Source organism: Chrysoperla carnea, chromosome X (assembly GCF_905475395.1).
Source record: "Chrysoperla carnea chromosome X, inChrCarn1.1, whole genome shotgun sequence".
Lineage (NCBI taxonomy): Eukaryota > Metazoa > Arthropoda > Insecta > Neuroptera > Chrysopidae > Chrysoperla > Chrysoperla carnea.
Window position 1 is genome coordinate 16,521,711 of NC_058342.1, and position 22,659 is coordinate 16,544,369.

The 22,659-nt window shown below is 29.3% G+C and overlaps 2 protein-coding genes across 4 annotated transcripts; both read left to right on the top strand.

Annotated features, from left to right (window-relative positions):
- Positions 1-4,109: 4,109 nt before the first annotated feature.
- On the top strand, positions 4,110-4,632 carry LOC123302569 (mitochondrial import receptor subunit TOM7 homolog). Its single transcript, XM_044885547.1, has 2 exons — positions 4,110-4,341; positions 4,397-4,632. Exons 1-2 carry the CDS (start codon positions 4,227-4,229, stop codon positions 4,459-4,461), a joined length of 180 nt encoding a protein of 59 aa, XP_044741482.1. The 5' UTR covers positions 4,110-4,226; the 3' UTR covers positions 4,462-4,632.
- Positions 4,633-10,089: 5,457 nt separating this feature from the next.
- Positions 10,090-12,921, top strand: LOC123302263 (zinc finger protein 271-like). 3 transcript variants are annotated; one of them, XM_044885125.1, is made up of 2 exons: positions 10,090-11,964; positions 12,752-12,921. In XM_044885125.1, exon 1 carries the CDS (start codon positions 10,296-10,298, stop codon positions 11,382-11,384), a length of 1,089 nt encoding a protein of 362 aa, XP_044741060.1. In that variant the 5' UTR covers positions 10,090-10,295; the 3' UTR covers positions 11,385-11,964; positions 12,752-12,921. The 3 variants fall into 3 exon arrangements, with proteins under 3 accessions (XP_044741060.1, XP_044741059.1, XP_044741057.1); XM_044885124.1 differs by having other exon boundaries at positions 10,260-11,454; XM_044885122.1 differs by having other exon boundaries at positions 10,260-11,454; positions 12,756-12,921.
- Positions 12,922-22,659: the final 9,738 nt, after the last annotated feature.

Sequence of the window (22,659 nt, forward strand, 5' to 3'; positions counted from 1 at the left end):
TTAAACAAAATGATTCTACATTCCATTGTATTTAATTATATTGAATTTTTAATAAATATTTTTTTAATAAATTACTATTTTAAATCTAGTTTCACTCATTGAATGCGTTAGGGACTACTGCTAGAATGAATATTCGCGTATTTTTTAACATTTGCATTCGCAAAAAACGATGTAAATGTTTTTGACAAAAAATCATCATTATTTTGTATTACAAATTGCAAAATAACCCCAAAATTATTCATAAAATCACCTAATTAGTCCATTTCCGGTTGTCTGTCTGTCGTCTGTCTGTCCGTGTGTCATCGCAATTACTTAAAAACGAACAGATACCAAGCTGAAATTTTTACAGCGTGCTGAGGTCGTAAAAAGTGAGGTCAAGTTCGTTAATGAGCAACATAGGGCAAATGGGTCTTGGGTCCGTAGGACCCATCTTGTAAACCGTTTAAATAGAACAAAAGATATTGAGATAGAACAAAAGTTTAAATGTAAAAAATGTTCCTTATAAAAACAGAACAACTTTTGTTTGAAACATTTTTTCGTAAACATCACTGTTTACCCGTGAGGGCGCAAATTAGGCGTAAATTGTATGGTATGTATTATATGGAAATATCACTTATATTAGTTATGTATGTGTAATGCGATATCATAATCAATCCTATCTATGAATGGTATTTCAACAATTAACTCAGTCAATTGTTTGTTTTCACTTGTTTTAAACAAACATTTGAATCTTTCCTTAACGTAATCAATCGTTTATCGTTAACTTAATCAATCTTTTCTTCTGTCTATTATTTTAATAATTTAATTAACTTATTTATGTAGAAATTCATCAGATTCCAAAAATAATGATTTATAATCCAGAAGTTACCAAGCATAAAACAATTTTTAACTATTTTTTAAAATCAATAATTTTTGTTTAACTTAGATAGATGAGTAGTGCTTGAGATTAGGAACGGCAACGTTATTTGGTAATGTATAGGTGTTTCATAATTGCACGGCACTATTTTACATGTTTGATTTCCAGCAAAAAAACTCATATTTAAATATATACCCAAAATTAATTGATTACTGAGATACAGAATATTATAGATTTTTTCTATCGGTAGATATGAAGTTTTCCTTAGTTTAAACTATCTTTTTTAAATATTAAAACTGAATGTTCTCCTCCGGTCATGGTAAAAAAAACCTTTGCTTTACATTGTTAAAAAGAAGAGAAGGATTCAGTGACGTATAATACAGGTTCTTACGTCAGAACTGAATAAATTCCCACGGGAATTCCCAATTATCGGGAAAAAATTGTTTTTTAATCGCCCTGTTGTATAATTTTACTTTGCAATAAATTCGCTTATACTTTTTCTCCAATGTGAATCCGTTTGTGTCGAGCGTAATTGGAGCTAGCGGTAAAAGTTTTATTACAAATATCACATACAAATGGTTTTTCTCCACTATGAATACGTTTATGTGGAAGTAAATAATGTTTCTGGGTTAATTTTTTTTACAAATATCACATGAAAATAATTTTTGTCCAGTATGCATTTGTTTGTGTCGAACTAAATTGGAGCTAGCGCCAGCGGTAAAAGTTTTATTACAAATATCACATGAAAATGGTTTTTCTCCTGTATGAATCCGTTTGTGTTTAACTAAATTGCTTTTATCGGCGAATTTTTTATTACAAATATCACATGAAAATAATTTTTGCCCAGTATGCATTTGTTTGTGTCGGTTTAAATTTCCTCTAAGTGTAAATTTTTTATTACAAATATTACATGAAAAGGGTTTTTCTCTAGTATGAATCCGTTGGTGTTGAATTCAAGTGCTTCTTAGTATAAATATCACAGGTCTGCGACTAAAAAACTGCATAGGATTTTTTTACATTTTCGTATAGATTTTGACCTCCCAAAAACAGGAAAACTATTCAAAACATTCTATCACATATGTTTTTATAGATATTAGTAACTAGTCTTTAAATAGCAATATATAGTATTATATAGTAATATTATATAAAACTAGTCTTAAAATATTATTATTGCACAATAAAAATAAATTAGCTTCGCTTTCCAATGGGTTATTCTGTGCATATGAAAGAAATCTAACTATAACAATTTGGCCATTACCCTGGAAATATCAGGACCATCAATGTATGGATGGGGGAACTTTAAAATACTCACGATGTTTTTGGGTCAACAGGCAGGCTATACTAAATACCCATGCTTCTTATGCTTATGGAATAGTAGAGCCAGAAAACAGCACTGGACTAAAAGTGATTGCCCACCCCGAGAAACTTTAAAACCTGGGGAGAAAAATGTTATCAATACTACACACCTCTCCACATCAAATTGGGATTGATGAAACAATTTGTAAAATCACTGCAAAAGGATGAAGACTGTTTTAAATATCTATGTAAAAAATTCCCGAAGCTATCAGAAGCAAAGTTGAAAGAAGGAGTTTTCACTGGCTCCGATATAAAAAGGCTTTTAACTGGCACCCTCTTTGTGGAAAGTATGATTGAGAAGGAAAAAGAAGCTTGGGTATCGTTGAATGATGTAGTGCGAAAGTTTTTGGGAAATACTAAGTATCCTGACTACAAAACCATTGTTCAACTAGCAGCATACAAAGCTCAAATATCACATGAAAATTGAATATCTTTAGTGTAAATAGTTTGTGATCCTAATAGAACACTTTCATCTAATATATCATCTTTGATAATTAATTCTGTATTTAATTCTTTTTCCAGTTTAATGTTTTCATAATTCACTTTGTATAAATGTTCATGTTTCATTCTAACACTACTGTTGCTTAGTATTGCTTCTTCCATTGTACCTTTGTCTTCTAATTTTTCATTTTTAATGCTTCCAATTTCCACTGTTATGTTGTCTTCTAATATTTCTTTTTTAATCGTGCCATTTTCCGTTGTAACACTGTTTTCTAACATTTCATTTATAATTCGTTCATTTTCCATTATAAAATGTTCTTCTATTTTACTTTTAATTATTAATTCCGTATTTAATTGTTTTTCGAGTTTAATATTTTCGTTATTGATGAACAAATGATTACTTGAATTATCAGTTGAATTAATTGCCATTTTTGTGTTTTTTACTTCCCAAGCACAAATTCCAGAGACTATATCAGTAAATACCGATATATTCTCTGACAAATTCACACTAAAGTACTGAAGCACTGCCAATTTTGAATTTTTGGCACAACGTCCTAAACTGACCACGTGAAATGTAATAGCAAAACTTCGATCACTTTCGGAAAAATTGAAAAAAATGAGAAGACATTTTTAGATTTTCATAAATGTCCAGTAAATTACTATTAAAAATATTCTAATTGAAGGATACATTTTTCAGCATTTATATTTTTTCAAAATTTCACACATTTTAACCAAAATAAAAGCAAATCATCGAAAGCGCCCAAAATTTTATCTATGGCCCAAAGATTTTTTTTAAAGGTTATCTAAGAACTCCACAGTCCACCTCATGAAGGTTATAAGAAGGAGAACGATCGTTATAGAAAATATTGTACCCGAAATATGGATAAAATAAGTGAGGCGCTGCGACCGCTAAGTAGTATCAATAAAAGCGGGCTGTTGTGCGCTAATTTGAAATGATATATCAATTTGTACATTATGCAACTAACTTCATCTACTTGTACTCATAAACAGCTAACTTCGCAGATATTACTTCTTGATGACAGCATGGCTGGTGGCTGAAAAATGAACTATAAATTCTACAAATTTTCAGGGACAGGTGCGCTAATGCTTTAGTACATAGTATGGAGGGTAGAGTAAAAGGAGAATCATCTCTGTATATAAAAAGTGTCCATAAAGTCATGTGAAATTGTGGTGGCGCTGCCGTAAGCTGATGACGGCATTTGAAAGAAAGTATATACACATAGTATATACACATCGAATCATCAGTGGTCATCAGCGCCTTTTTAGTTGGTTTTGGAACTATAATCTAACAGCTTTTTGTGGACACTTTTTTGGTCAAACAGTCATAAGAGATGATTCTCCTTTTACTCTACACTCCATAGTACATAGCGATCTTTCTCCTTCTTTATAACCTTCATGGTCCACCTCGTACGAACTTCATTCAATCATAGATAAAATATTGCATTCAATTCACAATTGTCAAAATTACGATATCACGTTTCAATTCATAAACTTTCTAAAGTAAAGAAAATTATTGATAAATATTTTTTAAGGAAGTAAAAAATTATTAAACATGGAAATCCGAATGGCAGAACCTGCTGATGAAGTAAAAAACCGATTTGGTATTGTTGTAGACGCTGTAAAAACTGCTTTTCATTGGGGTTTTATACCCGGTGTCATTTACTTAGGTAAACTCGATTTTTTATACTTTAATATTCCATTTCTAATGTTTTAATTTGGTAGGTTTTAAAATGGGACCAGATCCTGGAATGCCACCATTTTCTTTAAGCAGTCTTTTATGGCAATAGTTATTCATTCAAATGTTCAGATTTCATCGAATTTAGGTTACCTGCGTTATCTTTTCATTAAAAATACTGTAATTATGGAAATAATAATTTGTCATTACGTTTAAAAAAACTGTAATTATGGAAATACTATTTTGTTATTATTTGTAAATAAATTCTTTATTTATAACATTATCTTGACTTGAAGTTTATTTTCTAGAAATTCATCAGATTCCAAAAAGAATTGATTAATAGTCCAGAAATTACCAAGCATAAAACAATTTTTAACAATTATTAAAATCAATAATTTTTGTCGCTGATCATGAGTCCGGTAGTCGTAAGTTTTTATAGTCAAAAATAAGACGAATCCCTTACTGAAGTGAGGTGCTGTAGAATTTAAACCCCGTATTTGTTATCAGCGACCAAAAGACTCCCTAGAGTAAATTCCGGAAGCAAAATATTCATCTCATAGTTTTTTTTCTAAAAATATCTTAATTTGTCTCACCTTGGACCAAAAGTTTGGTACACCCATGTTGTCGTTCAAATGTAAAGTTAAAAAAATGTTAGTGTTCTTGGATTATTTAGTGTAACTAGGATGCAAAAAAACGTAAAAATCCAGCTCATTTAACGATAAGTTGAGTATTTTCCGAAATATCTTCTGAATACCTTCTAAATAAAAACTTTTCGTATCGGCCTTCAGCGATATCTTAACAATTATTCGCCCAATCAATAAATGAAATCGATTATTTTTATTTTTGGCTTAAAATTAACTTGGATAAATAGTTTCATCCAATTTTAAAGCAAATTTTGTTAGTGAATTTCTTGATTTTTTTCAAAAGGATACTTAAAAAATGATTAAATATCGATAAAACTATTTTGTCTCCGATTTGAATAAAAATCGTTTTCTACAGTTATTTCTAAACTACAAAAATCGAGCCTCTTGGACGATTAAATGAATAATTTCTGAGATATAATCTAAAATTGTACAGGTTTGATATCCTGGACCAATTTCTTCAATCGATACCGTAGAAACTTACCGTTCATGATCGTAACCACAAAAGGGCAGGTCAGAACGGACAAAAAATGAACGAAAATTTCTATTCTTATCTCTGCTTAGGCTAAAAGTATACTCATCCCTAGAATTTTCGACTCCAATATTCTATTAAAATTCGTTTAAACTTATTGTTGTAATAAAATGGTCTCATCGGGATCATCTATAACTCATTCGACAGATTCTACTTTGTAGTTTATAAATAAGAAACTGAACGATTTAAACAAAAAACAACAAAAAATTACTTAGGAAGAAATATGCATTATGTGCATCAAAAACTTATACACTTTTCCGTAGATTCTTTATCTTTTGGTATCGCCTCCAAAATGTTCTTTGGATCGTTCTGATCAAAAGCTCTCACCGTTAAGAAATTTTTTAATGAGTAGTTTACGATCTACGGTCTATATAACTAATGTGTACCTTTGATTGCCCGTACCTCGAAAACGAACTGTTAAAAATTTTTGTGACCATGAGAGTTTCTGATCAGAACGATCTGAAGAACATTTATGGAGCGGTTTGAAAAAGTTTCACAGGAAGCCATTTTATTAGTAATACCGTTACTATAAATATAATACAAGTGTAGCTTTGATCGCCCGTAGCTCGAAAACTATTCGTTAAAAAGTTTTATGGCCGTGGCAACTTTTGATTAGAATAATCCAAAGAACATTTTAGGGTGACATGACAATAAGCTGAGGCATTATGTGACGGCAAACGTTAGCGTTGGGTCAAAAATATCACAGATTGAGCTAAAACAAAATTTTAACTTAGTATTTCTTCAAAATTAATAATAATTATTTATTTTTGTAAAAAAAATATATTTATAAGGTAATTATTATTTTATTATACATTTTTAAAGATTTTTGTAAAATTACAATTGTTTTTTGTAATTTTCTAAAACTGTTGATTTATTCTGAAACAAATAATTTGAAATTTACAAAAACTGGTTATAATTTGATATACAATACTTTTTTTTATGAATTACAAAAAAATGTTGAAACTCAAATTAGTATAAAACAAGTGAAAACAAACAATTAACTAAGTTAATTGTTGAAATACCATGTATGGACGTTAATTACTCTGTCACATTACACATATATACATGTCACACACATATAGCTGATATACAGCTCCGTATACTTAGCAGATAAAATTGTTATTTTTCACTCAAACTATTTCCATTCATTTGGGAATCGTTTGGTAGGATTTAGGAATATAATTTTAGAATTTGGGAATTATTAGTTTTCCTGTAATTAATGATTCTTTTTTCAGCGTATAGTTAGCAGGTACGAAATTAAATCCACTTTTTATGTTATTCGAAAGGAAATCATTTGGGAATTACGATAAACACGGTTTCAGAGTTTGGGAATGTATAATTAATTAATTACACCTATTTTTTAGTTGATTGATAGGTTATGTTAATTAACCGTACATTAATTGTTATATAGCAGTATGGTGCCAATATTCAAATATTACTGAATAATTTATTTTATAATTTATGTAAATGTTAAGTTTTATTTTGCCTTAAAACTGTTCTTATTCAATTGGGAATCGTTTGGGAAGATTTAGGAATAGAATTTTATTATTTATTACTAATTAGTTTTCATTTAATTAATTATTCTTCAATATACTTAGAAGGTAAAAAATTAAATTTTCACCATTTTTACGTTATTTGATAATAATTTATATGGAGACTAATATAATTAATTTGGCAATCACATTATACACGGTTTCATCATTTCGGAAAATATAGTTAATTTATTAATTACATTTATTTTTTAGTTGACTTTTTATGGTTATATTAATGGCGGCAATAGTCAAATGTTACTTCATTTACAATAATTTTGTTTTTTTTAATTTATGTGAATGTTTATTTGACATTAAAACTATTTTTATTTAATCGGGAAATTTTCAAAGATCAGGAATCGTTTGTGAAGGTTTGTTTGAAGTGTTTTGGGAGTGATTAATGTCAAAATATATATTTTCTATATGATGATTTGTATCATTTTTTATGTAGGTGTAGATTAATGCTTTATGCGAATCTTATTTTTATTAAAGATTAATAATTCGTCCAATAAAAAAAGTGTTAATTAGGAAGTGTGAAGAGGATGTGGATAGGAAGGAAAATTATTTAACTGTTTATTCTAATAAAGATAAATAAATTGATCATGAAATAAAAACTGCATTTGTATTGATAAAATTGTAAATAAAATATTTATTCTCTTATACAGGTACAGGTACAAGCTAGCGTAGGAGGTTAATTTTTAATATTAATTTTTTATCTTCTAAGAATACGCTTTGAAAAACTAATTAAGTACATGAAAACTAATCAGTCCTAAATAATAAAACTATATTCCTAAATCTTCACAAACGATTCCCAATTGAATAAGAACAGTTTTAAGGGAAAATAAAACTAAACATCTACATAAATTTTAAAAAAAATTATTGTCAATAAAGTAACATTTGAATATTGCCGCCATTCATATAACCATAAAAAATCAACTAAAAAATAAATGTAATTAATTAAATAATTTTAGTGTCCCAAATGATGAAACCGTGTTTGATGTAATTCCCAAATTAATTAGATTAGTCTCCATGTAAATTATTATCAAATAACGTAAAAATGGTGAAAATTTAATTTTTTATTTTCTAAGTATACGCTTTGAAAAACTTATTAATTACATGAAAACTAATCAGTCCTAAATAATAAAATTATATTCCTAAATCTTCCCAAACGATTCCCAATTTAATAATAATAATAATAATAATAATAATAATAATAATAATACTTTATTATTTCATAGAAAAAATATACAAAATTTGTACATGAAAATTGTCAAAAAAAAGAAAGAAAAGAACAGAGTAGATTTACATGTCCAAAAATTCACTGACACTATAATTGCATCTCTCCAGTAACAGCTGCTTGAGACTTACCTTGAACTTATGTTCGTCGCGGACTTGACGAATTTCAACTGGGATTTTGTTGTAAATTCTTATCGTATTGTTGTATGGCCCTTTTAATATCGTGCTCAATCTCGTTTGCTGAACCTTGTATTCCCAGGTGGATCTAGTGATACGCGCTCTCATATTTTCCTTACACTCGAAAAGTTTTGGGTTTCTCTTTACGAATAGGGAACTTTCTAGAATGTAGATGTCGTATACTGTCAGAAGTTTATGCTTATTGAAGTAAGGTCTACAGTGCTCCTGTTGTTTTAAGGTGAACATTACACGAAGGCATCTTTTCTGGCATTTAAATATTTTTTCAGCATATCCCGCATTTCCCCAGAAGATTATTCCATACCTCAATATAGCATAAACTTGACTATAGTATACTTGTAGTAACCCATCAATCGGCAACTTAGACTTTAGAATCCTCAGTAAATATATAGATTTGTTGATTCTTTTTGCTACATAATCGATGTGTTTTTTCCAATCTAGATTTTTGTCTACAAATATTCCCAGGAATTTACTGCAGTCATCGATTTTAATTATTTGGTTGTCTATTATTTCTAGTTCTCCCATCTTTTCGCCATAATTTCCAAATTTTATTGCTTGCGTTTTGCAGACGTTTAGTTTCAGACCATTATTTCTAAACCACTCAGATAGTTCAGCAATTGAATCATTGATTTCTGTTTTCAAATCTGCGCTGTTTTCAGATGAGTATACAATCGATATATCATCTGCAAACAGTATCGGGTCATTTTTTATATTAGAAACTATGTCATTGAGGTATATTATGAACAGATATGGTCCCAATACACTTCCTTGAGGCACTCCTCTTTTTACTTCCTGATATGTTGATTCAATTCGATGATTATGACTCTGAATAACAACAGTTTTAAATAAGAACAGTTTTAAAGGAAAATAAAACTTAACATTTACATAAATTAAAAAAACAAAATTATTGTCAATGAAGTAACATTTGAATATTGCCGCCATTAATATAACCACAAAAAATCAACTAAAAAATAAATGTAATTAATAAATTAATTATACTTTCCCAAATGATGAAACCGTATTTAATGTGATTCCCAAATTAATTAGATTAGTCTCCATGTAAATTATTATCAAATAACGTAAAAATGGTGAAAATTTAATTTTTTACCTTCTAAGTATACGCTTTGAAAAACTAATTAATTACATGAAAACTAATCAGTCCTAAATAATAAAATTATATTACTAAATCTTCCCAAACGATTCCCAATTGAATAAGAAAAGTTTTAATGAAAAATTAAACTTAACATTTTAATAAATTAAAAAAACAAAATTATTGTAAATGAAGTAACATTTGAATATTGCCGCCATTCATATAACCACAAAAAATCAACTAAAAAATAAATGTAATTAATAAATTAACTATACTTTCCCAAATGATGAAACCGTGTTTAATGTGATTCCCAAATTAATTATATTAGAAACTGATGTTAAAATGGAGAACGAACGAATTAAACTTGAACAACAATTAAATACTGAATTAATTATTAAAGATGAAATATTTGATGGAAATGATTTAGAATTTCATAATATTAAAAATGAAGAAACATCTTTGACTTGTGAAGTGTGTGATAAAACTTTTAATAAAAAACACCATTTAAGTGAACATAAACGAATTCATACCAGGGAAAAATGTTTTTCATGTGAAGTGTGTGATAAATCATTTAATTATAAAAGCAACTTAGTTCAACATAAACGAATTCATACCAAGGAAAAACCTTTTTCATGTGAAGTGTGTGAGAAATCATTTACTTATAAAAACGGTTTAATTCAACATGAACGAACTCATACAGGGGAAAAACCTTTTTCATGTGAAATGTGTGATAAAAAATTTACTCTAAAAAGTAATTTAATAAACCATAAACGAACTCATACAGGTGAAAAACGTTTTCCATGTGAAGTGTGTGATAAATCATTTACTTCTAAAAACAACTTAGTTCAACATAAACGAATTCATACCGGGGAAAAGCCTTTTTCATGTGAAATGTGTGATAAAATATTTACTCAAAAATGCAGTTTAAATGTACATAAACAAAGTCATGTAGGTGAAAAACGTTTTTCATGCGAAATGTGTGATAAATCATTTAATTATATAAACCTTTTAATTCAACATGAACGAATTCATACTGGGGAAAAACCCTTTTCATGTGAAATGTGTGATAAAACATTTACGTGGAAAAGTAATTTAATCAAACATAAACGAACTCATACAGGTGAAAAACCTTTTTCATGTGAAGTGTGTGAGAAATCATTTACTTATAAAAACGTTTTAATTCAACATGAACGAACTCATACAGGGGAAAAACCTTTTTCATGTGAAATGTGTGATAAAACATTTACTCTAAAAAGTAATTTAATAAACCATAAACGAACTCATACAGGTGAAAAACCTTTTTCATGTGAAGTGTGTGAGAAATCATTTACTTATAAAAACGGTTTAATTCAACATGAACGAACTCATACAGGGGAAAAACCTTTTTCATGTGAAATGTGTGATAAAACATTTACTCTAAAAAGTAATTTAATAAACCATAAACGAGCTCATACAGGTGAAAAACGTTTTCCATGTGAAGTGTGTGATAAATCATTTAATAGAAAAATCGATTTAATTGTGCATAAACGAATTCATACTGGTGAAAAACCTTATTCATGTGAAATGTGTGATAAAACATTTACGTATAACAGTGCTTTAACTTCCCATAAACGAACTCATACAGGTGAAAAACGTTTTTCATGCGAAATGTGTGATAAATCATTTAATTATATAAGCCTTTTAATTCAACATGAACGAATTCATACTGGGGAAAAACCCTTTTCATGTGAAATGTGTGATAAAACATTTGCGCGGATTTCTTATTTAATTCAACATAAACGAACTCATACCAAAGATAAATCTAAATTGTAAAATAAAAATACCTATAAAATTTATTTAAAGGAGTAACGTGAGGAAGCACACTTGAGGAAGCTGGGGCGAGGTGAAGTATCCAATGGTCCAAATGTATGGAGGTTTAAGAACAAAACTTCCATCGAATCAAATTTTAATAATAATTGTCATACAAGCATTTATTGTCATAAAAACCGTTGAATATTATGAAAAAGTGAATAAATATTGCGTGAAAATAAAATTGATTTATATTTATTTGATTTTCTTGAAGTTCTTTTTATGATAAAAAATCTTGCACGCAGTGTAATATGAAATTAATACGAATGTCAAGTTGGTACTACTGATACTGTTTATATCATGGTACAATTATTGGGATCTGACATATGGGCGGGGCTAAAAAAACATGGCTGACATAAAGTGACAAATTTTAATAATAACGTAGCAATACATATTCTTTATGCAATTTTTCAAGAAGAGAATGATTAATATTAATGAAATTTGTTGTTGGGGGTAAACAAAACCGAGTAATCGTAATTTTACTGAATATGAAAGACTTTTGAAAGCAAGTCATGTGATTAAATGTCGAAAAATCAAATCGAAGGTGATGAGAATGTGCTCAGTTTAACGTCATACTGTTTACAAAACAGTATTTAAATAAATTGAATTGATTTTTTCTGATTTTTAATTGTCTTTTACCTATCCTTCTCTTCTTTCCGTCTGTCCTACCCTTTTCTTTCTTATTCCTTTATCAAATTTCATGATTTTCCCTTTATTTTCAAGCTTATTTGGTTTAGGATTGGTGAAAATATACACACAATCTTAAAATGTACTGCTTAAAAAAAAACAGACAAATAATTTGAACGAAAAAATATCCATAAATTTAAATAATAAGTTTATTAGGCAAACATGTTAGTTGTTATAGATGCTCTCCTAATACGCCAGACATATAATTACTATTTTAAAATTTTAAATACATGTTCTCCTAATATTAATTAAAAAACTTTTGACTTTTTTCTCCACTTTTCTACCATATTTATTGTTTGTTATTTTTAACTACGGGAGCGGAATTCCTCACGGATCGAGCTGCTATAAATTATTTATAAGTTGTACGAGAGAATAAGTATGGAAAATTATCGATTATTATCGCGATTTACCACTCATATAATAGCACTCCGTGGTTTTTTTTCTTTAATAACCCATTGAACAATTCCTGCAATAAAAACATATGGTTCTACATTATAATTTCATCATCTATGTAATAATATTGCCTATATATTTCAATAAATAGGAATTATTTTATGAAAGTATGAAGTTGGTAAATTTGTTATCCAACAATTTGTCACGATATGTTTAAAATGGGAAATACATTAAATTATGTTATTTTTCAGGTAGCTGGAACAATTATAACCTATGAATTGGTATTGATACAGTTTAATGCTCAAGATGGCGATGAAAATTTAATACCACCAGCATACAATATTTCTGATACCATAATTTTACCACCCTGTACAAAATATGTTGATAATTAAATAAAATTTTATAAATTTTATGGGATTTTTTATAAAGATGGCTCATATTCTGAGAATCGTATTATGTATACGATGTGGAATGAGAAAATATTTAAACGATTGGATTAAATATGGCACATTTATTTAAACCACTCTGTAAAATATCGTCTATGATTGTGTAAGTTGGTAACCAATAAATTTGATGTACTTAATTATTTTGACGGAAATAAAACTTATTTTTTTAATCTTATTTATTATAACTCTAGCAAGTTTTTTTCTGTCCTATACTTATCTTTCTTATTCCTTTATCAAATTCCATGATTCACACCTCATTTCAAGCTTATTGTGTCTAGGGTTGACGAAAAATATATTCACAGTTTAAAAATGTACCGCTTAGAAAATTTAAATAATAAGTTTATCAGGCAAACATGTTAGCTTTTACAAATGATCTCCTAATAAATATAACAGAGATAATTTAAAGTAAGTACCATGAAGGTAATAGAACAGGAGAAAGATCGCTATGTACTAAAGCATTAGCGTACCTGTCCCTAAAAATTTGTAGAATTTATAGTTCATTTTTAAGCCACCAGCCGCGCTGTCATCAAGAAGTAGTATCTGTGAAGTTAGCTGTTGTTGTTAGCATAATGTACAAATTGATATATCATTTGAAATTAGCGCACAACAGCCCGCTTTTATTGATACTACATATTGATCGCAGCGCCTCACTTATTTTATCCATATTGCGGGGACAATATTTTCTATAGCGATCGTTCTCCTGCCTATATGCTTCATGGTAAGTACAATGCATGAAGTAACATTTGAATATTGCCGCCATTCATATAACCATAAAAAGCAACTAAAAAATAAATGTAAATAATTAATTAATTATACTGTCTCAAATGATGAAACCATGCTAAATGTAATTCCCAAATAAATTAGATTAATCTCCGGGTAAATTATTATCAAATAACTAAAAAATGGTGAAAATTTAATTTTTGACGTTTTGAAAAACTAATTAATTAAATGAAAACTAATCAGTCCTAATTAATAAAATTATATTCCTAAATCTTCCCAAACGATTCCCAATTGAATAAGAACAGTTTTTATGCAAAATAAAACTTAACATTTACATAAATTAAAAAATAAATTATTCAGTAGTATTTAAATATTGGCGCCATACTGCCATATAACAATTAATGGTTCAGGTGTACGGTTAAATAACATAACCTATAAATAAACTAAAAAATAGATCTTACTCTTATTAATTAATTATACATTCCCAAACTCTGAAACCTCTTTTATCATAATTCCCAAATGATTTCCTTTCAAATAACATAATATTAATTGGATTTAATTACCTACCTGCTAACTATACGCTGAAAAAATAATCATTAATTACAGGAAAACTAATAATTCCCAAATTCTAAAATTATATTCCCAAATCCTCCCAAACGATTCCCAAATGAATGAAAATAATTTGAGTGAAAAATAACAATTTTATCTGCTAAGTATACGGAACTCTGATATACCCATATAATACTAGAATTTGAGCATAATATGCGCTTTCACGGGTAAACAGTGATGTTAACGTAAAAATGTTTCAAACAAAAGTTGTTTATTTTTTTATAATGGAACATTTTTTACATTTAAACTTTTGTTCGATCTCTAACGATTTACAACGTGGGTCCTACGGACCCAAGACTCAATTGACCTATATTGCTCATTTACGAACTCGACCTCACTTTTTACGTCTTAAGCACACTATAAAAATTTCAGCTTGGCATCTCTTTTCGTTTTTGAGTAATCGTGATGACAGACGAACAGACGACAGACAGACAGACAGGCAGACAACCGGAAATTGACTATTTAGGTGATTTTATGAACACCTATACCAAAATTTTGTTCATAGCATCAATATTTTTAAGCGTTACAAACTTGGGACTAAACTTAATATACCTTGATATATTTCATATACGTGGTATAATCATTCAAGAATTTACAAACAATTTTGTTATTTTTGTAACACAAAGTTGAAATTACATTACCTATTGTAATTCTACCAAAAGTTTTTACTCCTAACACGTATTATAATTTGCTGTAACTGTTAATATAATGGTTCGCGTTCATCAATGGCGTTTAACCTTTTTGTTTTTCCCTTTGGAAGTCCATGATAAAATACCTAAATAAGAAAAAAAACTAATATTAGTTTTCAAAACAAATAATAAGATTCAATTCCGAAAAACAAACTTTGTTTTCGAATATGATTTCTGCAATTTAAATAATAGATCCGGCAAAATAAAATTTTCACATGGAAAATTTTTGCAGGATCTCGTTTAAAACATGTTCCTGAACGTAAAAGGGCAGGTTTCCCGTGGGTAACCCGGTAGAATATTGTTTTGTATTGCTAATTTTTTTAAACAAATAAGTAATATTAACCGAATTGCTTTGGGAAAAATTGTTTTATGAATTGGGGTCAAAAGTTATAAAAAATGTTCTTAGGAATTATTTAGTCCAATTTTCGAGTAAAAAAAAAACAATTTTCATTCCTCAAAAAGTCTATTCCTCCGTAGAGTAAAGCTTACTCAACAACATTATGCAAAAACCTTTGACCTAATTGCATTTAAAGTGCTTGATTGTTAATTATTGAGAGAGCTCGTGTAAAACCATCCAAAAATAACGATTTTCTATTCTATACATGCTAGAAAGATGGGATTGACACCAATCGACTTGAAATAAAGTCAAATTTTCAGAAAAGTTCGAATATTAACATTTTCCACAACGCAACTCTCCGGAAAATTTAAAAAAACGATTTTCCGGAAGGCTGCGTTGTGGAAAATCAATTTTTTTTTATAATTTTCTGTTAATTTGACTTTATTTTGAGTCGATTGGTGAAAGCATCATCTTTCTAGCATGTATAGAACAGAGAGTCGTTATTTTTGGGTGGTTTTTCGCGAGCTCTCTTAACAATTAGTAATCAAGCACTTAAAATGTAATTAGGACAAAAGTTTTTGCGGGATGTTGTTGAGTAAACTTTACTCTACAATTGAAAATTTTATACATATTAAAAATATGATTTTTTCAGACGGATTAAAATCTTTTTTTCTTTCGTTTTTTCAAATTTTATGAATTTTTTACTCGAAAACTGGAGGGCTTAGAAAAAAATGTCTAAGAACACTTTTTTTTTACTTGTGACCCCAATTACATGAAGCAAGTCGGTCAATATTACTTATTTGTTTAAAAAAAATTAGCAAAACAAAACAATATCCTCAGGGCCGGATTTAATCTTTTGCCGCCATTGAAATCTCACTCAAAGTTATGTAGTTTTGATATCTTATTTAAAAATAAACAAAACTATTGAGTCTCTTTGCACTCATTGTAGAACGTAAGTAGTTTTTAACCTTTTTCTAAAAACGATCGCTCTGCACTACAGTTTGTTACAGCTAAAGGTCGTTTGCTCGCAAAAGTTTTAGAAGATCGGAAGGTCAATTTTTTTCTATCGTTTTTTCAGTGCAACAAGCATAGCAAAAATACCCAAATTTAAATTTTATGATTCCAGAAAATTAAAAAATTAAATATTACCATTTCAAATCTTCAAAGAAATTAATTAATTAAATTTTTTCGAAGACAAATTTTCACTTAAGGTGCCAAAATTATGATTTACAGTTATTTCGATTTGACAAATATTGTATAAGTCGAATTTCTTGAATTATCTATTAAATAATGTATGATTCATTAAAAAAATAAAAAATTTCCATTCAGAAATTTTGATGACAATAAGAAAATTTTTTTCCACTCTAGAAAATTTGCCGCCCTGGGCACTAGCCCCGACTCCCCCTAGTGTAAATCCACCGCCGGGTTAGGTAAAAGATGTCAAGGATCAAAAAATGGGAATCGTTTAAAATATAAAATCCAATAATTTTTTTAAATGCTCAATAAAAAGAATATGGGTGTCCGGAAGTGAGGTAAATCGAAAAAGTACAAGTTCACATGGATATGATTTTGTTGAGTACACTTAGACAAATATTTTCTACCAGGCGGTTTCCATAAAAATCTACTGGCGCGGAGTTTTTTCGGTTTTATTTCCTCGAATAAATTGAAACCTGTTCATTTCGATGCAAAAAATTAGAATTTATTTCAATCGGAATAAAACTTTTATCTAATTCATTGAAAATTCAAAATGCTTTTCAATCGAAATGAAATTGAATTTTCATTCTACGAAGAGGATTCACGATGAAAATGAGATAAAGCCTTTTTGACGATGAGTATCGTCAAAAAGACGAATATACGATCGATTCACATTACGTGTACTTTGGCGTGAAGTCAACGCAGATTATCGACACACATCGGGCAAAGATCCTAGGTATTATGAAATTATAAAGCAGCGAAAAACCATTGAGAAACTTAATGTAAGGAATCTTTTAAATTAAAAAATACATGGGCCCACTTCGCAGATGCCAATTATTTTCGCTTTATACTTTCGTACGACGTACGTGGTTCGATTCGTCTGTCGAAAAATTCGATTTTATATTTTAAAGTTTCGATCTACTATACTCCAATCGTTCATTAAAATATAAGCATTCGAAATAAAACTAAAGAAAATACCTTTTTTTTCAAATCCAAATTTTTCGACGAATTTTCTTCGTCGGCTTCTTGTGTATGTGGAACTTTATCTGGAACATTATCCAGGGTATTAGCTTCTTTATTTGCTTTTTGAACATTCATAATTTAATTTAAAGTCCAATAAAATATATTAAACTAATAATTTTTATTTTATTTAACTCAGTTTTAACGAGACAGATTTAAAACGTCCTCAATTTAGTGAAACCTAATTTCGAATAACTTTTGTTTTATAAACAAATTATGCATTTTTCTAAGCTTGCTCTGATTAAAATCTAAACGATAAGTTATTCTAGAACATACTAGATCATTCTATTCGTTAAATTTTTGTCGTTCGATAATTTATCCTACATATTTTCGTATCCATAGTAACCATAGGCATTTTTACAAATTGGGGTGTACTTAAGTAATATTGTCTGTCTCTAAGCGCGGATTCTGAGAGGGTAAATTGGGGTGTGCGCCTCCTCCAAAAGAAATCAACTACAATCAAACCTGGATGGATAACCATATACTGCCGATTTAGCCTTCTGAAACCTCGATAAGTGAGGAACAGGAAACATCTATAAGAGAAAGTGGTTTTTCTCTCTTTTCCCTAGTGTATCTCCACAAGTTAGACTGCTACTTGCCTGCGCCTCTAAGCGCGACAGTCGACTAACTGACATTGTTTTTGTCAAAAACCTTTATAAGTGAGAAAAAACCAATTCTGAACTTATATAAGCGCGAAACCAAAAAATAAAATATTCGGATCCTATTTGTGAAAAGACAGCGGTGGATTTACACTAGGGGTAGTCGGAGCTAGTGCCCAGGGCGGCAAAATTTGGCAAGTGGAAAAAAATTTTCTTATTGTCATCAAAATTTCTGAATGGAAAGTTTTTATTTTTTTAATTAATGATACATTATTTAATAGATAATTCAAGAAATTCGACTTATACAGTATTTGTCAAATCGAAATACTGTAAATCATAATTTTGGCACCTTAAGTGAAAATTTGTCTTCGAAAAAATTTAATTAATTCATTTCTTTGAAGATTTGAAATGGTAATATTTGATTTTTTAATTTACTGGAATCATAAAATTTAAATTTGGGTATTTTTGCTATGCTTGTTGCACTGAAAAAACGATAGAAAAAAATTGACCTTCCGATCTTCTGAAACTTTTGCGAGCAAACGACCTTTACACTGAGTTTCCAAACGTAGAAATCGCAATAATAGAATATTTATTACGTTAGCTGTAACAAACTGTAGTGCAGAACGATCGTTTTTAGAAAAAGGTTAAAAACTACTTACGTTCTACAATGAGTGCAAAGAGACTCAATAGTTTTGTTTTTTATGAGGGTTACAGACTGGTCAAGGTACGGATGCTAGAGTCAAATTAGGCCAGTTTAATTTAAAGACTGAGGTTAAGCCTAAAGAACGGATTCTCAAATAGGGCATAGAGGGATGATTTAGGTACACACGAGAAAAGAATACTATCGAATATAGGATTTAAATAATATATTTTTATTTAATATAATACAACAATAATTTCAAAAAAATAAAAAAAAAAACACAATTTTTTCTCAGTTAGTTTGTTTTAAAAATTTTCATATACTCATATCAAAGCTGCAATTTTTTATTTCGTTTTATCCAGACGTTTCGAGACATCATTAGTTTTTTTTTTCGTTTTTTTAGAATTTATTTATAATATACATATTTTTTAAATAGAATAGAAAAACCATACAAAAGCATAAATAATAGTACAGTCAAAATTGATTATAACGACATTGCTTATAATGATAAATCGTTTATTATGACAAATTGGCAAGTTTCTGACTGAATCCAAATATAACATACCGTCAATATACCGTTTATAACATACATCGGATAAAACAACATATCTGGATGAATGGGATTTTAACGTTAAGATGTCAACTGATTTTTTCATTGATTGAAAAGGCAAAAGACACCTACTACTTCACTTTTTAATGTGCTGTGCCATATTTGCTCTTCTAGTCTTTTATAATTGCGATAGTTTTCCTAGTTTTTTATAAACTTTGTAGTTTGTGTTCTTATAAATATTTGGTACATATAATTTTATGTAATTCACTAACAAAATTTTTACACCTATAGTTCTTTTTTCGATCGCTAGATAGAGTCTTCCTTAGCATTAAAATACTTACATCACTCAATTTTGAGTAGTCTTTAATTAATATTGAGTAGTTTTCACTTAAATTTAATAATTTTCACTTTATTTTGAACCTTATAAACAGCGTGGCCTTAACTACAAAGTTAACTGTTGTAAATGACAGTTGTTCATTTTTTTGTAAGGAACAACTTCATAAATTTCTATCTACAATGTAGTCAATGTTGTTAGGAGCTTACGTTATATTATAGGAGCTTAATTTAGCCCAATCGTAAAAAGACAAGCTGAAATACTTTACTTTTGTCGTCTGTTTGGGAAAATTCTTTGTCCACCTAAATGATCAGGTGGGGGCGCCCCAATCTGACCATATGGTATTACAGCTTGTCTTTTGACGGCCAGGCTTTCATTTTTCTTTAGAAAGGGATGATTTTTCTGTGATTAGCTTCTGGTGACGTTTTTTTTCAGAACGACTGTCGGATATAAAGACCATAATTTTAGATCTCTTCAATGTTGTTATAACCGGATTTTGACTATAATGAACGTAAAATATTTTGTTTTTTTTTTTTTTAGTTTTGTCATGTGTGTATGTATAAATATACAAATTTTTTTATATATTTTTTATAAGGCCTTTACAAAAATGTTTGACCTGAAACTTTTATTAAAATTATCAATTGAACATCAAACGAAAAAATATTAAACGAAATTTTGTAGTTTCTCTGTTAAGGAAAGGAGTTCTCAAAAATAAAAATTTTGTAGTGCATTTAATTCTGATAAAAAAATTAACAAATCGAAATAAGGTAGTTGATTGTTTTTTAAAGTTATACGGCCACTACAAAAGAACCACTATCTATTATAGCAGCTTGATATGAAGACAACATTCTAAGAACAAAGTTCTTTTGCAGTTTTTGAATCCGATGTTCCATTAACGAGATAGAGTTTTGTTAATTATCCTTTCTAACGATAACTAAAGAAGACCCACCTCGTTAATAATACATCGGAGCAAAAAAAAAAATTTTTCTTAGAATATAATAGCTTTGGTACAAACTGTATTAGTCAGTAATTATGAGGGAGCCAGAATAATATACGCATTTTTAACGATGATGGCTCTAGAAAGTTAGCACTCCGTATTTTGTTTTTCTTTATAAAATAAATAAATATGGAGTGCTAATTATTTAGATAAAAGTGAGTTAGACATACTTTTTAGGGCCGGAACTTCAGCTAAAGAGTCCCCGGGACAAAACAAATTGTGAAAGCTCCATTTAAAAATTATTTGTGGTAATAATATGGTATAAATGAAAAGTATGATGCAATATGTTTAGATCTGGTTTGAAAATTTTCCCTTTTTATCCTCTGCCAAAGGGTTCCGCCAGTTGTTCCATTGTGGTTCCGGCCCATGTATTTTTTATTTTGGGCGCACAGTTTAATAATTATGAACTAAACTATCTGTTAACGTGCACCATTGGTAAAAAGAGACGTCAAATAATGTCCACTGACGATAATGCGGCTAATTTTTATTTTTTTGTGTCTATATCAATCAACAGTCAGTCTATTCTTCTCTATGGAGCGAATAATTTGATCGTAGATCAGATATATTTGATGGTTGAAAAATACATATTTTTTAATATGCTTAGTGCCACCAAATATATTTGATGTATATAAGGTGTTGGAATTTTACTGGCCGCAAATACGTCTCGGTAATTAAAGACTCTAAGCTAAGACTGATGAATTTTAAAGAGTTCATATTAATTGAGTCTATTATTCTGAATTTTAAAGAATGTATGACGTTCTTGTAGCAAATGAACAATATTCTGTTGACATAAGGCAAATTTGGTTATTTCTTAATCATAAAAATGTATTAATGTTTTTCCCAGCGCTTATGGTTAAATTTGATGAAACATATGCGAGGTTTCCTATTGCTTTTATGTTAAATATTGAATTTTTAATTGCACACAATTGGTTTATTAAAATTTACTAGAAAAAAATTATCTAAATCTTAAATTTAATGTTAACAGCGTATTAAAAATACAAAATGATTTAGTGACCATATAACTTTCAAGTGAGTATATTCAGGTCAGTGCTGGATTTGATGGTGATAGCACCCTAGACTCAAGGCATTGCAAGGCGCCGTTTTGTAACGAAATATAATCCGACGGCAAGAAAATATATAAGGACGAGAAACTATATAAGGACGAAAGTGGAGAGGTTAGGAGAAAAAAAGGCGCCTATCTGGGCGAGGTCTAATCCTCGATTGTTGCGTACCTTGTACTGCACATCAAGCTGTCTTTTGTTTTCAATTTTTTGTCTTTTGTTTTCAATCAATTGAAAGTTATTGAAAACAATTTCAATTGTTTCAATTGTCAAGTACGCAACGAAGGATGACTAGACTCCGCCCAGATTAGCACCGTAAATTCAGCTACGGCCGCTCATAGCTCGACATAGGAAGTTTCTACGCTGAGGTTCTATCTGGGCGGGATCTAGTCATCGGTCGTTGCATACTTGACAATTTCAAGTATGCAACGTTTTCAATCACTTTCAATTGATTGAAAACAAAAGACAGTATGATGCGCAGTAGAAAGTACGCAACTGCCGAGAGCTAGGCCTCGCCTAGATAGGTGCCTTTTTTCCTGCTATCCTCTCCAAGTTTCACGTCCTTATATATATGTTCTTGCCGCCGGTGTGTATTTTGCCTTGCAATGACTTGGATCTAGGGTGCCATCACCATCAAACCCGACAGAGGCTTCATGGATTCAAGCCTAAAGCCACCACTGAGTCAACTGCCTGAAAAAAACATACAAATTTGCGGCAAATTTTTTGGCAAAAGATTTCTAAATGACATTTAATTATCAGATGTGAACAAATGACAATCGAAAGTGGATTATGTTTCAAAATGGCATTTGTTAATGTATATTATTTTCGAATATCTTGAAAATTGTAAGATTTTATCGTAAACAAAATCATTAACAAATTTTAAGAACCTAAATGATGAAATCACAAAGTGTAAATTCTACCGTGTTGAAGTTCAGGATAGGAAGACACCAATACAATGGTTTT